Source organism: Anarrhichthys ocellatus, unplaced genomic scaffold, assembly GCF_004355925.1.
Source record: "Anarrhichthys ocellatus isolate YVR2014 unplaced genomic scaffold, GSC_Weel_1.0 scaffold21, whole genome shotgun sequence".
NCBI lineage: Eukaryota > Metazoa > Chordata > Actinopteri > Perciformes > Anarhichadidae > Anarrhichthys > Anarrhichthys ocellatus.
In genome coordinates, this window is record NW_022280051.1 from 1,219,740 (window position 1) to 1,236,240 (window position 16,501).

Genomic DNA, 16,501 nt, shown 5'->3' on the forward strand with positions numbered 1-16,501 from the left:
GGGGGGGGGGACGCAGAGGAGACTGGAACAAGGTTGTAATAGTTTACACAGTGCCGACGTTTAATCAGAGAGGAAGAGCTCGGTGTATCTTCTCCGACCTGAGGCTAATTCTAATCAGTATCGGTGTTGTCATTGTTGGCTGCTTCGGCTGTCACCTCTGTGTTTACTTTTAATCTCGGACCTGCTGATTGGAGAAGATGGAGGGATGAACAAATACAAAAAAGGGAGCGAGGGAAGCATGGAAGGAAGGATGGAAGAAGGGCATGTGGGACACGAGGCTGGCACCTGCACAGTGGCAGCTTCACTGGGAGCCAGACAGATAAACACCCACCTCCTTGCTTTCCCAGCATGCAACAGGTTCTTGCGGGTAAAGAAAAGGGTGTGCAATGTGCTGCCTGGTTACCCGCTGGGTCCAATCAAAGATGTGATGACACTTAGTTCTCCTGGTCTTTATCCACTCGCATGCACACTCGCGTGCATGTACTCGATCACTCCGACGCAACTCTTTGTTGTGGTTGACAGATTCAAGAGACCCTGGCGGAAAAGAAAAGAGTGCTTTTGAACCCTTCATGATTAGAGTGAGCGGGGTGATTAGTAGAAAATGTCCCGTGACTTGACAGGATGAGTCTTCCTCGTGTTTCAAAAGAGACATTCTGCTACCGGAGTGCATTATTGTCATACCACCACTGAGACATGTGCATCCATTAAACCCAAGACCACGGAGACACATTGTGTGCCACAGTGAGGCTTTTAATAATTAATCCAACTCAATTCACACCTGAATTTATTTATGCTATTATTTATTTAGAACGTTTATTCTCGACTAAGGAACGGATTCGGTCCCCTGGTTGGCGGTGCAGCAGACACCGTCCCATCAAATTAATTTTAATAATAGAAGGCTCTCATTAAGACCCGATCAGACATGGAGACGGTCTGACTGGAATGGGATGCCCGGAATTGACCAGAGTGTCATACATTATTGACACGGAAATCGTTCTTATTAGATCGGCAGGTTTCATCTCAGTGAATATGCAGCCGACTGTGCGTGCGCGCGCGCTTAAATATATCTGAATTGTACACGAAGGATATTACCTGAATTGATCATTCCCAAACTAATTTTTCTAGCGTAACGACGCCGGACAAATGAGGCCATTGGAGTTGAAAATTCGATTATTATATATGTTGCTTTCTGTTTGCACAGTTCAGCATGAAATGTGCAGTGCTGGCTAACGGCACAGATTAGACGCCTCAATCAAAGGAAGAGCACTGCCTCTACTTTCTTCAATTACTGCGCATAGTGTGGAGAGGTGCAGATGTTGTAGCATCCCACCCATCAAATTTAAACTCTGTATTTTGATGTTTCATTCTGCTCATGCTTTCTTGACCAGCACAGCAAGTTGTTTTCACCTTAGCGAGCCTACGTCGTGTGAGTGTGTGGACATGATTGCGCCTCAACTCCACCAATCAGCTGCCCTCCCGCCGGTCCCAATCAGAGACCAGCTGGAGCGTCTTTGATGGTCTTCGGTTGACATGAACACAAACCCAGATCAGGACGCTGGCCATACATGCGAGATTACAAGTGGGTTCAACTGCATGCATGGCGAAACCTATTGTATTAAGACATATGAATAAACTCAGTTTATATACATTTAGGATTTTTATATTTTATATTTTTTATATATATATATATATATATATGAGATAGATATTAGCAAATATAGATGGTAGAAACTGTTCATACCATCTTCTTTTCTGCTTAACTGAACTTGAGAATTTTGTCATAACACATTTTTATGGAGAGATGATAATAGCAAGCAAACTTAAGATATACCTCTTTAAAAACAATAGAAAAAATAACAAAAAGTCAAGTGATCATTGCACATTGAACCTATTTATCATTTGATTATCCTCTGTTGCTCTATATGTGGTATTACATGTATACACGTAAGTCTTTGGACTTCTGTTCCTTTCTCCATACAGGCGCACACATTTGGATTGCGGACACTGAAAGATATTCAAACCACTTGTAAATTAGGGATTATGCCTGTCCGGATTTCCTCCTCTCGCTCTCTCTCTGACACACTCTCAGATGCATACAGAAACACTCCGGTCCTAGGAGACGCTGGAGTGTGTTATAGAAGGCATCGCACGTTCGCTCGTTCCCCCGCCTAAATCTGGGCAGGGCCGGAATTCATCTCAGGATCAAACCAGTTTCTCATCAAACCCATGAAAGTGTAGCAAATGCAATTTCACTAAGTCACTGCCCGACTTGATTACATGTGGGCTGGGGAGCCCATGCTACGGCACCACAGGGGGCTGTGTGTGTGTGTGTGTGTGTGTGTGTGTGTGTGTGTGTGTGTGTGTGTGTGTGTGTGTGTGTGTGTGTGTGTGTGTGTGTGTGTGTGTGTGTGTGTGTGTGTGTGTGTGTGTGTGTGTGTGTGTCAGCGTCAGCGTATGGCATCTGTGTATTTTGGGTTGATCCATTTGTTTTAGGCTCTCTCTCTCTCTCTGTGTGTGTGTTTAAAGCCATTGGGCCGTACATGTATACATATCTGTAGCTCTCAGTCTGTACCCCTTAAGTCCATGGGTGTTTTTATCTGCCGAGGTGAGTGTGTTGCAGCCGGTGCGGTGGTCCTCGAGGGGGATTTCAGGCAGATTTGGCCACATTAGAATGTGTCGCTTCTTCCTTTCCAGCTTTCAGTTGCCGTCCCACTGAGCACCACACCTCCGCACACCCCTCCCACTAATCCTGGATCAGACCCCACACACACACACACACACACACGCACATACACTCCTCCAAAGAGCACTAACCAATACTCGCGCACACGTGTGCAAAAGCACAAGCTCTCGCAAACTAAAATGGCACTTTTACACATTATTTGGAGAGGCGGCTGGCAGCGGTTTGGTGGCATCCTGACCTGAAACCGGAGCCACCCTGTCATGTCTAGACAACTCCGAAGAATCCCATGCATATTAATGCTGGCCTATTTAATATTCATCAGTGCTATGCCCTGTTGGCAGCTGGTCCCAGACCCCACGGATCAATGGGGCCTCTTCCTCGCTCCTTTGTCTGACACGGATGCAGATGTTTAGAGCATGAAATTAAATTGGTCACCGCCATCGGGAATACATACATGGAAGTCAATTGTGTGTGTGTGTGTGTTTGTTTGTAGTTGCCAGTTAGACGTGGTTCCTGGAGCAGACGGGTAACGCTAACTTCCCCAGAGTCTGTGACATGTTGATGTTATTCATGGGAACTTGCAGGTTGAAGACGAGAAAACAAAAGTTTTGCGCGCTCTTTCCACGTTGGTTAGCGATAGAGAGATGGAGAACGTGAGGGAGAGAGAGGGAGGATGAGCAGGGGAGAATGCGTTTGGCGGCAGCTTTGTTTAGGAGCCCGTAATTGAGTCTTAATTGAATTGGCACCAAAGGAAGGATGAATGGATGGAGATCCGGAGAAAGAGAGTTTGAGTGAATTGGGCCTCATCTCCGTCTCCACTGAGCAGCGTGAAGGTGGACTAACCGTGCAGGCAACAGATCAGAATCACAAAACCCTTGATTTGAACGTTTTTGGGATAGATTGAAAGCTTCCCTTGTCATTTTAATAAAAAAAAAATACGGAGAGTGCTGTGTCCCATACTTCTCAAAAGAAACTTGTTCCATTAGAAATGTACTACGGAGCCCGGCGCAGGGAACAATGGGTCGATATGCATTTGAATGCAGGGCTGGGCTGGCAGCGCAGGTTAATGCGGGAAAGGCTTTCGCACGCTAGGCGAAGAGCCTTTGTGTTATATCACACGAGCTTTGCGAGGTCGCATTGGACATGGAAATAAAACGGAAGCAAACAGCCGAGCAGGGCTTTGTGTCAAGCTGAAGTCTCCCCATTCCTGAACGAACACACACACACACACACACACACACACACACACACACACAGCCATACCTATTTCAAAACCCGATCGAAGTAGCTTGGATCGCCGTCTCCTTTGATTTCGGTCCAGTTTTTTTTTTCCCCCACTTAACTTACTCTGTTCACTCGACACCACTGCTCTCCTCATTTCGATTGAACACACTCGCTCCACAGGAAAGTGCAGTCAGCAAGTTGATGGTATTATTCTTACAGAGACTTAAATCTTGTCGGCAAACTTTTTCCAAAAGGTTTCCTCACACACTCACACACACACACACACACACGGAGCTCAATTGGGAATGTATCCGACTCCCGAGGTTTTTGAATCTCGATGGTTATTTATTGCATTGTCTGTTTTTTCCGGCCTCATGGATGTATTGTTACCGAGTGCCGTGGGACTTCACCATCAACCTAAATCCAGAAATTGTAATTTAAAACATTTCCTCTACTGCATAAAGGCAGGAATGCTGCTCTCCTTCTCCTTTTCTCAATCAACGGACAATACAGAAACATCAGCGTGTGCAGTCATGCATAGTTCACACACACACACACACACACACACAATCCTTTTTGCTTTGCAGTTACCTGTATTGACAACGAAGCGCAATTTCTTCTCCATCAGGTCTATTGATTACTTCAGGATGAGTGGAGGTAATGAGCTTCGGTGTTTTCTCTCTCTCTCTCTCTCTCTCTCTCTCTCTCTCTCTCTCTCTCTCTCTCTCTCTCTCTCTCTCTCTCCCCCCCCCTTGATCTCCCCCCCTCTCTGCCCCCCCCCCCCCTCAGCCTCCGCCCCCCCCCCCCCCCATTCCTCTGTGAGCACGTTACATGGCAATGATTTTCTGATTAACCCCGTTAGCTGTGGGCTTCACCCACGCAGTGACGCAGGGGCGTGGAGGAGTGCGAGCATGCGGGACACGTTTGGGTTTGTGATGGAGAGCCGCACTGATTGAGTGATGGATTTATTGGGGATGAAGTCGTACGCCTGTACCGATTTGAACATTGAAATACTTGAGAATGTCTCAGAATAATTTAAGATGTATTAAGATTCCATTGATTAATGGAGGGAAGATAATTGTTACATTCCCCATTCAGGGAGATCACAGTTCAGGGTCAGCACTCTTGGGGTTGGTTGGGATCTGGTGTCTTGTTAAAGGACTCAGCATGGTGATGACTGCTGAGTTTCGGGTGGGCTGTTTTCGAAAGCACATCTTCAGATCCTCCTCTAGTCATGTAAATGTCGTCCTACATATGATTCACACGTTTACATTGTACACACCGCATGTTGAGATGTCTATTCTGTCACATTTGGTCAAGTCCTGTCTCCTCTGTTCTAGGCGGTGCTGATGACAACCTGATTGAAGGGGGAGAAATGAAGTTTGTGTGCAAACCGGGAGCGAGGAACATCACCGTCATCTTCCAGCCGCTTCTCAGGTACGGCGCCGAGCAACACGCCAAAACATCTAGCCGGGAATTGATTGGGATGTACACTTGGAACACGTGTTTGTAGTTTTATTGGGAATGTGATCAGCAAGTCTATAATGAGACACCACCTGCTGTGTGAGTAAGTGCTGAGAAGGTGTACTCATACTCCTTTCAAACAAGGCGTTACTGTTCATTCTACAGGAGAAGTAGGAATAGATTTCCAATTCTTCAAAGCGATCGATGATGTTATGATTGTAACTTCAGGAGATTGTGATGTAGGACACTACTGCTAAACCTAATCAGATCAGATTAAAATAAAGTTAAAGAATGACCAAACTTTTTTGACTGGAACAATTAGGTCAGGATTCCATTAACTTTACGAGATGTGTGTGAAAGTGGCACTAGCATCATACTGGTCCGTCAGAGAGCTATGACCAAGTCACTCAAGACATATGAAGGCTGGGACGTGACTCAATACCAGTAGAATATCAAACTAATTACATTACAGGGCCTCTTAGTGACCATTTATTGATTTCAACCTTTTGAACATTTAGTGGAATTTCGTAAATCAAACATGATGTAATATACTGTTCCTTCGGTTCCCAATGTTTGGTTTGATAGCGTCCAGGAATACAGATCGACTTCCATCCTCGCTTTTATTTCCCATTAAATGTGAGTATTGTGAAGGGATGTCTTTGTGGTAATTTTCTGTACGTCTGGTAGTTTTCTATACAGCGCTGTGGTCCCAGGCGAGTTGTGTAAATCTAATAGGGAGGCAATTTAATTGAATTGGCCTCCATGCAGTGATACATTACCTTCTAGGATCCATTAAAGACGTTTCCTACTTCCACACTGGTGCTTGGCTTACATTTCCACAATCTTAACATCCCGGTGCATAGTTTTAATGCCGAGGCAGGATAAGCGTTCCTTTAGCCACTAAATATGAATGTTCCAATGTTTTGACGATAGAAGTATCTTGAACACTCGCCAGCGGAGAGATATAGCTTCACACGGGCCATCTGGGCTCCACTGTTTTGGCTCTTTGAAGTTGAACGTCGTACTCGGTGAATACCGACACACTTTGAAAAGAACAGCCAATACAGACGGATGTTTGCTTGGAATGTGTTCAGGTTTACTGGCAAATCAATGATACATACACCCTGACCACTAAACGTTGGACTGGCTGCTAAACAATGTGGAATCGCAGAGAATCAGCCGGTTGATTTAGTGAAGCTAGACTGCTCTTCATCACATCACCACTAACCTAAGCTGTACTGTCAGCTGTTACCTTTTCTTTGATTGATGCTTTCTGACAGCAACATACTGGTTTAAGAGAGAGTACGGACTGTCAATGTTGGTACATATGATGAAAACTCCCTTTTTGTGCACGCACATTTTGGGTATCTGGAGTGTCTAAAATAAGACAACCCAGTCTGTGTTCTGTGGGCTGCCTGCATCAGAAAACATGTGGTTCAACAAACCAATCAGATTTGGCTCCCACATCTTTCTCCCAGCCCCTCCCTCTCTCTCCCACTTTCATTCTCTCTCTGAGACACACACCCTGTCCACTGTGGGTCTGGCCAAGCTTTTGTCTGAACAAATGACCAAAAATACAACGGTGACTAGCTTTCTGCCTACCTCTTCCATGTTGTCTGTAATGGTTCATATCAATCACAGCAAACTGCCTCGCACACAGGTCTCTCTCTGTCGCTCTCTCTCTGTCTCTCTGTCTCTGTCTCTGTCTCTCTGTCTCTGTCTCTCTCTCTCTCTCTCTGTGTCTCTCTCTCTGTCTCTCTCTCTGTGTGTGTGTGACTTGCCCTCTCCAGACTTGCAGTGCCAATGGAGCGCTGTTTCTTGCAGATGGTTTTCTAATGGCAAAGCTCTGGCACTCCGCTGATGGATCACTACACCTCCTGCAGCCAGCCATGCAACTCATGGCGGCCTTAATGACGGAAGCAGCACAGGAAATCAGTGGCGTGTGTGGGCATAGGAGAGAACAGGGTCTTAATGTTTGACTGTTCTCTCCTCCTAAGCCAGGTGTACTTTATATTGTTCTTGTGTGTCTGTTTGAACAATCTTTATTCATATCTGGTTTCCAAAGAACCCCGACATCTGCGTTTCCACCCTCTGAAATGTTATTATGATGATGTTTAACTTCCAGGGGCTACTGAGTCAGGTACGATTTCAGTGTGATATTGTGTTGCCATGTTGATGGCCATGTAATGACCAATCGAATCACCTAACGGGCTTCTATACTAATCTAACCTTACTTTGATGTTTGACATTCAGTCAAAGGTAAATGTAAGGCTAACCTTCGTATTTCATTCTGCTTGTGCGATTGCATTTTTATCTTTCGCCTTACTGCACATCACATTCTGTTGCAGCATAACCTCATTTCCTTGTGGGAATTACCATTTCATTTCATGTCGGACTGTATCAAGTACTCCATTCATGGTTCAGATGCTGCTGCATGTGGTTGGCTTGTAATTAGGAGCAGCACCAACTGCATACCCGTGATCGTAGTAGTTAACATATAGGGTGCCAGCTCCATTCCCGTGAGCTGTATCTGTATTCTCGGCAACATATCGTGTGCGTTCTGCCACCGGGGCTCAACCAAGGCTGTAGGTTTGTTACCTACTCTGTTCGGACAGACTGCCCAGAAGCAGCTGGAGAGTGAACAGTGATCAGAATTGCATATCTGCATTTGTGATCCAGAATATGTTGGGAGGGATTATCTTTCCCACCTGGTCTTGGACGGCCTCGGGCTCCCCCAGGAGGAGCCGGAGGAGGTGGCTGGGGAGGAGGACATCTGCCTCACCTCGGTTAGCCTGCTGCCACTTCAACCTTAGCCCTGGCCAAATGCCAGAAACAGGCTGGTGTGGAGGGGCTTCTTCTAATCTACTTATCGCTAATGTTTGCCTCTCTGTCCATATATTCTAAAGCAATTGCAATCAATGTGTATTTGGCTTTAAATAACAGTATTTGTGTCTAAGGCCGCTAAAACCTTACGTGTGAGTTGTGTGTGTATTTTGTCGGTGTGTGTGGTGGCAAAGTGGACCATATGACCTCAAGGTTGACGAAACATTCTCCCCCCATGTGAGTTGTAAGCTGAGTAGTGTTGGGTTGAGTTGGTTCTGCCGCCATTGTGCAGCAATCCAACCTGTCGCGTCAGAGCGTATGTCTCTTAAGACTCGCACACTAATATGGGGGCAGCAGAGTGTTTGTGCATACAGCAGCCAATTTGGTTTGACTTGTGGGGGTGTCCTGCTGACATTTGGGTGGCATTTACACCCCTTGCTCTGGACGAGGTTGGCATTTTAGAAAGCTTCAGGAGGCCCCTAATCCCTCCCTGTTCTCCGTCCACAGGATGACCAAGCATGCCCATGCCTGTAGATAGTCTGCTATATTTAGGTGTGTGTGTGCGTTTGTGTGTGTGTGTGTGCAGGTAAAGCCTAAAGTCAAGCAGAGTTGCTGTGTTGCCATATCTCAGTTAATTAGTAAGTCAGATGTTATCGTGATTGATAGGATGGCCAGATCTCTGAAAATAGTTTAAATGGGTGACTCAAAGGCCTGAACTTGCTTGCTGAAGGGCTTCATGTAATAGTATCGTACTTGTGCTTGGCTGATTTCCATTCCATTTAATTCTGTTTTTAATCTCGCTGCTTTCTAATTACTAGTTCTGACTCCAAATAGATTTTTTTGGGGACCTGCGGGGATGATTGGGTTGAAAGTTTCAAATGATTCCCCGTGTCTCATTCAGGATTTCACTCATTCGCCTTCTGTGCATTTGTGTGTTAAAACATAAAGGAACTTTAGAATGATCGTGCTGGTCTTCAGATCAGCCTGGTCGGTGTACCAGATTGAACGCTTTACTCCCTCACAGTGCTCTCCGAATGCACTCGCAGCATTAGCTTATTAAAAAGTGCTCATGGTGATGTGCAGACACTCGAACTCATACAAGGTGTACTCAGAGTTGGTTCCGCTGTAAGTGTCCGCGGTCCAGAGAAAAGAGTCAGAAGTGTCGGACGCTGACAGAGAGCGCTCGGGGGAAGGACAGAGGAACCAGCGATGAAAAGGGCCGAGGAGCGGATGGAAGGCTAGATGACAGGAAGAGGACAGAAGGGCTCTGCCTCCCACCGCTGTGGCCTGTGGCGAAAAGGAAAACACACCATGATTCTGCACTAATTTCACACTCTCATTAACTCCCCTCCTGAGCGGCACACACAGACCACGAGCAGGAGTTAGAGGTGACATGGAGTATCTTCAAAGAAGTTTTTAAAAAAAGTTATTTTTTGACATTTCTCAAATTCTTTACCTTCTCAAACACAAAATGTCTTTGCTGTGCCAAGTGTCATTATTTTAGTTGTGGAGTCACGTATACCGTGCTAATCAAATACACACACTAATTCATAAAGGGGAACACGTCCAGCGTTAAAAGATCATCATGAAGTTGTGTTATGATCTTGCGGTATCATTGACCGTAAACCCAATTAATTGCAAAAGCCAGAAGGTGCCGTGATTTGTCCCGCCACAGACGCAGGCACTTATTATGATAGCCGAGCTATCTGCATGTATATCTGTGTTTTAGTGTTCAGTAATGACGAGCAGACAGAGGAAAAAAAACAAGTGAGTTTATTGCTTTCTCTGCAGCAGTCCTGCTGCAGTAGGCGCTGTCCATACGCTCCCTGCTGCTAAAATGAAAATGGCACCCATTACTCAGGTATTTATGATCCATATAAGTCCCGCAATTACACAGTCTTTTTATGATGTTGATCCACTACGGAGTTAATCGGGCAGCAGGAACGACCTCGCTCCCAGTACGAGCAAACGACCTAAAGCACAGGATCAAAATTCTTCTCTAACACGTCCCAGCGACGAGATCTGTTTGATCAAAGAGTCATTGTTGTGATCATTTCATGACGATACCTTGTTATCATGTGTATGACCCAGCCTTTGCAAATCCCCACTGTGGCAGATGTGAAAATGGCAAAAATGTATTTGTGGTTAAACCCCAAACTTCATTTAGTCGGGCAGCGGCTCGTTAATTACTGGTGAAGACCACAGTCTTCCTTCAACAATAACATCTGAAGTCGGCCTCAAAGAGGCGTCTGCGCTCAGGCTATTAACATGCTGCATGGCCGTCTTGTCTTCAGTCTCGCTCGCTCACACGTACGTGCACACGTACCGCTTTGCTCCGGCAGCCCTCGCGCTCCCTTCTAATCTTTCCTCACTCGTTCTGGAGGGTTTTCCTTTGGTAAATAGCGCCCCCTCCCCATCCCTCCCTTTCTAACCCGCACCCCATTAAAAAAAACTGTGAGCATAGTTAGGAATCGGGCGGAGAGAGGATTTTACACCGGAAAGGTCAGAGACGGAGCGAGAGAGAGATAAAGAAGGTAGAAGAAAAGAAACCAACAACAGAGAGACGAGAGCAGATGGAAGGGAATGAAAGGAAAACACAGAGGAAGAGATGATGAAAAAAAAGAGGAAACAAACAGACAGGTGGGATGAGAGTAGAGAGATACATCTGAGGAAGAAGGAAGTGCAGAGGAATAGAAAGGCTCTCAGATTGCATGTATGGCTTGCTTTGGATTCAAGTTGTTTGCCATATATATAGATATATATCTATATATATCTATATCCTTCATACATCTGCAATATGCCACACATGGGGAGAAAACGACAAGAGGATGGCCAGACACGAGACTACTGAGCAGTGAGGTGTAACCTGGAGCTATCGGACAGAAAGACATCCGCCTTCATCCTTTCTTTCAGTAACGTCTGCATACGTTTGTCTAACTATGGTGCTCAGGTTGCTTATGTAGTCCCTACTGTGTTTGACCCATCTACCTCCTGAACAAAACTCCCACACATTCTCCGGGAGCAGCCTAGCCTGATGAAAGTGATGTTGGTATGGCAGTTCATAATTTGGGGGGGGGGTATTAGTTCTTGAGATAAATAGTACTTAATATAACCACATCTGTTTTTGCATTGGATCACGCATCATGTTCAGTACGCCGAAATATGTTCTTAGTTGCGAAAGAGAAAACAAATACACGCGGAAGAAGGGAAGCCGAAGACAGATGGGAAGTGAAAGAGAGAGGATTGAAAAAAAAAAAAAAAAAAGGAAATCTGCTGGATGTCTGCAAAACACAGTGCCAGTTTGCTATGAATCTGTCAGGTGCTCCTGCCTGTCACTAGCTGCTGCACTGCTGCATCTTTATTCTGTTATCTCTCTGATGCCCTCCCCCACAGGACAACACACATACACACACGCACACACTCGCCGTGTTCTAAATAATACTGCCGGTTTTTATCGCTTTCCAAAAGTGCAACTTCAGCCACTTTCCAGTGAGGTGCAGAGTTTTCAATCTCCTTATGTCTTACAAGAGCACGCATGCACAGAGACGGAGGTACACACTTTGGGCATGACGCACACCCCAAACACACACACACACAGCAGATATTGTGTCGGAGATTAGATCCATCATTGCGGGGGTCTTTTCTCTGGCTATAGAAGGCGGATAAACTCTTTGATTGTGTTTATCCATCCCATAATGGAATCAGACTCTGTTCCCAGGGCAACCTGTCCAACAGACTCGTGCGAAGCAGACAGTCGTCGGGTCGGAGCTTAAAGGGGGGTCTAGTTGGTCTGAACGCTCAGCAGTAGACTTCTTATGAAGTCGGCTTTGCGCGGTCCCCGAGGTTTTAGGTCTGTGCGTGGGGGAAAAATAGCGGGTACTGGGAATAGAGATAGATTGTGACAAAGACAAACATTTCTTTGTGCCTTAGATACTCGCAGAGCACACACACACATGGTTATGTGTTTGGCCCTTGTCCAGATGACCAGGTCACAATCACACAGATGTTCCCCTCCATGTTGTCCCCCGCAGTGCCTGTTTGTCTCCGATTGGCTGCTTCTGAAAGGGATTAGATTGTCCTCTGGAGATTTTTGTCGTTTCTACGTGCGGCGTGTCTCGGTGAATTGTGGTACCAACAATAATTTAATGAAATGAAAGTCTCCATTCTATGAGTGTATTCTAATTTAATTAAGCCTAATATGGGTTCTTCAGACCTGTTGCTAGGAAAGGACAGAAGTGGGAGGACGGAGTGCTTATTGAATTCCAGAGGGAGCTGCTGCCAAGAAGAGAATTAGCGATCCACAATGAAGAGACGCTTTCACCACGCTCTTCGGTTTATGTCCCTTTTTTGGGATGTAGAGCCTACCTTCAGAAAAACTGAAATCCTGAACAGAATGATGTACAGTGCCGTATTTTAAAGAACTGTATTCTGTGTTTCTTATCTTCTCCTGTCCTTCTGAGAGAAACGTCACCGTAACAGACGGGCGACTTACAGATGTTCTCTCTTGTTCCTGTCCCACACACTTCCTTCTGTTTTCTCCCTTTTTTGAATTCCACCTCAGTCGTCCGTCTTCCCATCCTTCCAACCCTCGACAACATGAGCTGCCACTCTGCGTTACCATCACACGAGCGAAGCGCCGGCCCCCCCCCACATCACAGCGGCCTTTGATTGGCCGGGCCCTTCCAGGTCGCTGAGCTGCTGCCTGATAATAACCTTGTTTGATTGCTGGAGCAGAGATGTAATTGATTGATCTGCTCACCCTGTCTGGGGCCTCGGCTTCTGAAGTAGCCTGTGCAGATGTGTGTGTGTGTGTGGGGCGGGGGGGCGTATGGATGTGTGTGTGTGGGTTGTTGGTTGAGTGTGGAGGGCAGCTCCAGATGAGCACACATGTACACACAAACCTGGCCTCAGACACACTACACAGATGCAAACGCATGCACATGCACCCCCGCCCTTCTGTTCCTGTATAGTATGTTACACAGTGGGTACCAGATGAGGGAGAGAGTGCAGTGAGTTAGCTTTTTTTCTTTTAAACTCTGACCAGCACATCTGCCCTGTGCACACCTCTCTAAACAAATCCCGTTAACCAATCGAGGAGTCTTTAAAGCTCATTAAAATGCTCCAACTCCCTCTGAGAGGATTGTTTGTGATCTCCTAATTGGTGGTTGCAAAAGTAAGTCCATCTTTCTGGATAGTTCATTATTCTCAGAGATAGATGGTCTCGACTCAAACGCAGCATCTAATCCAATAGTGGCTAAACAGACTCCAGGCTTTTCTGAGATTTCTGAGAGTTTCACATAAATAACGGGGGCTGGAGAATATTTCTCTTTTTTTTGTGTGTGGGTTAAGTCAAGGTCTACAGGCTAACTAATGTTATGATGTGTGTTTGCGTGTCACATTATATATGTATATTCTGTCACTGCCCCTCTGTGGTTAGGATATCCACATAACTGCCATGTTTGACACATGCTGCAGTGTGAATAGAGGAAAGGAGTTTACTTGCTCCTCATTTTGGTGTGTGTATATATACTACGTATTTTTCTCCGTCTCGCTCATAGAGATTCTTTGTTCAGATAGGGTTCTGGATATAAAACCAAATATGTCTCCCCTGGGCTTAAAATGAATCACGCCAAACCTAAACCGCGAGATGAAGAGGAAGCCACAGCTCTGATAAGGACAAGACGTGCATTTTTAAAAGCGATGGATGTTTCTCCCCTTTCGTCCTTCCTCCCCTGTCAGTGATGGTTTGATCCCCGACCAGTCATGCTGGAGTCACGGTGTGCCCGTTGAGTGCAACCGGTGGAAAAGTCAAACAGGCAGACTCTGATTGAGACTGTATATCGACCCTCTCCTCCCCTTGCATGAGTTATTTAGAGGCAAAGGATATAAATGTAAATATATATCTCTGAGACGATTACCCTGTTCCCTCCAAGACTTTGAATCTTTCCTCAGAAGGGGAAAAATCGATGTAGACGTCAATCACTTCACTTCCCCTCATTTTTAAAAGTCATCCAGGAGTACACGTGCTGTTTCCACACTGCCCCAGCTGCTCTCCTTGTTTTTCGGTGAAGCGAAGCGTGGAAAGTCGAGGGATGGAAACACTTTTTGCAATAAAGTGTAACAACGCTGAACTGCCAAGCATTCCTCCAGGGTTGATGAGTGCAACGCGTTCACCACAGCCCCGTGCCTGTGAGTGGTCTCCTCTCTAAAACCGTGTGGCTAAATTCATCACATCCACCTTAAAATAGAGCTCGCACCAACAACAATGATGACTGGAAGGGGAATTTCAGCCAGAATAGGACCGAACAGACTCAATGAGGGGAACGAACATCAGACGGGAGGTGGGGAGAGCAGGGAGAAGGCGAAAATCCATTATGTTTGATGTTAGTGTCTCACCCCGGCAGCAAATGCTGGTGGAAAAACCCTGTGAAATGACATTAGGGGTGTCTTGTAATGTGATTTCAGCTATGTGTGAATATGAGATTTCTAATGGATTTGAGCACATTAGAGCAGTCTTTATCTGTAGTATTTATTCCCCCCTGGTTTCAAATGCAATTTGCTAAGTACGGTGTTTCACTCAGCTCTAGCTCACTAGCTTTCAGGCTGGAAGGGATGTGGGGGAGGATTGTTATTTTTCTTTTCTTTTTGTGTGTGTCTGTGTGTGTGTGTTTGTGGGGGGGGGGGGCTACATAAAGATATCATGATAAATATTCGAGGCACAGCATTTGTGACAAATTGGTATATTCTAAGAGAGAGAGAGATTATTTCAATAATATGTGCAGAGGTATGTAGACACGAATAGTTTGATCTGGAGTAAGATTCTGTGCATGTTTGAGGCTGACAAAATGATTTAACACTTTTACGGATCAAGCTGGACTCGCACCGTGTCTACACAGGAAGTGTGAGGCGACCAGCAGCTTCAGTGCCGGTCACTCGGAGCCCAACACATGATACCCGTAGAGGATACAGTGGCCTGTGTGGACAGCTTCATTTCTAGAGGTCCGAGGTAAACGCTTTTATTTTCATAGATCTTATAAAGTAATGCCCATGTCAAGCCTGTTTTAAATATTTAAGCAGGGTGCTGAGTCGAGGCTCACTTGCTAACAACTTCAATCAGTCAGTTTAGTTTATTCTCTCTGCTGATCAGTAGTGTCCAGCGTCAACATGGTGGTGCATTGAAAACGGTTTCTGCCAGAACTTGTGATGAATGAATGAACAGACCAGTTTGGAGCAAGACTCTTCCCTGACACCCTAATACCTGTCTCAGACCGATTGGGGTCACGCCATCCCTGATTAACATGCACATTTACGGGTTCCTGCCAGCATTTCCGCAAATTGTCCCAGATCAGCCAATGAAGTGCTCTCCGCAGACTTAATGAATGAGCTAGATTAAGACGGAAGTCATTTAACCCCTGCTTGCGACACACACACACACACACACACACACACACACACACACACACACACACACAGAGAGAGTCTAGATATGCATAAGTCCTCATCACAACCAAACAAGCATTAGCTCCAGACACTCATCCGCACACCTCACCTCCACCCTGTATTTCGGTTGGAGATGGAGTGCTGCCATTATGCAAATATCATGTGTCAAGTGTAAATGAGATTTGAGGGATGGGGAACAACAGAAGTATTGAATATCACACCGGCTGCCTTGGCAACTGCACCAAGGTAATGAGAGCATTCCTGGACAAACGCCTTCGTTGCGCTCAAAGATAGCAGACTGACAACGACTGAATAGAAGATGTTAAGAGGAAGTCCATTGGGTCTGGTTGATCAAAGGAAGACGAGAGAACGTTACGCAGACCTGGAGTATGAATAGGCAAGGACGGGGAATTCATTAGTTTCTCAGGTTCTTGTTTTCCAGTTATTTTCTTCGTTGTAACTCTACCCAGCTCACCCCGTATGTTATCTAGGCCTGTGAATGGCAATCATTTCTATCATTGATTAATCTTTAGTTTTAACAAAATAGTTAAAAATTAAAATCTCCTAAATCCAAACATAATCGAATTGCTATTTTTTCTCTCGACTAATACTTCAAAACCTAAAAGATATTCAGTTAATTATCACATAAAGCTGCAACCAAAGAGTCTTGCCTTTAAACATGTCCCAAACCATTAATATGACAAACTAATTGATCAGTTCTGTTCTAATGTTACCCATTTGATTATTCAGTTTCTTTAACATACGTGTGTGTGTGTGTGTATATGTGTGTATATGTGTGTGTGTGTGTGTGTGTGTGTGTGTGTGTGTGTATATATGTGTGTGTGTGTGTGTGTGTGTATGTGTGTG

General features: G+C 45.4%; 1 protein-coding gene across 1 annotated transcript in view; it reads left to right on the forward strand.

Annotated features, from left to right (window-relative positions):
* Window positions 1–16,501, forward strand: part of exoc4 (exocyst complex component 4) — a 92,847-nt gene that overhangs the window by 28,777 nt on the left and 47,569 nt on the right. Inside the window, exon 11 of the mRNA XM_031859122.1 lies at window positions 5,248–5,344. Coding sequence (XP_031714982.1) covers window positions 5,248–5,344 — 97 coding nt within the window. The remainder of the gene's footprint in view (window positions 1–5,247; window positions 5,345–16,501) is intronic.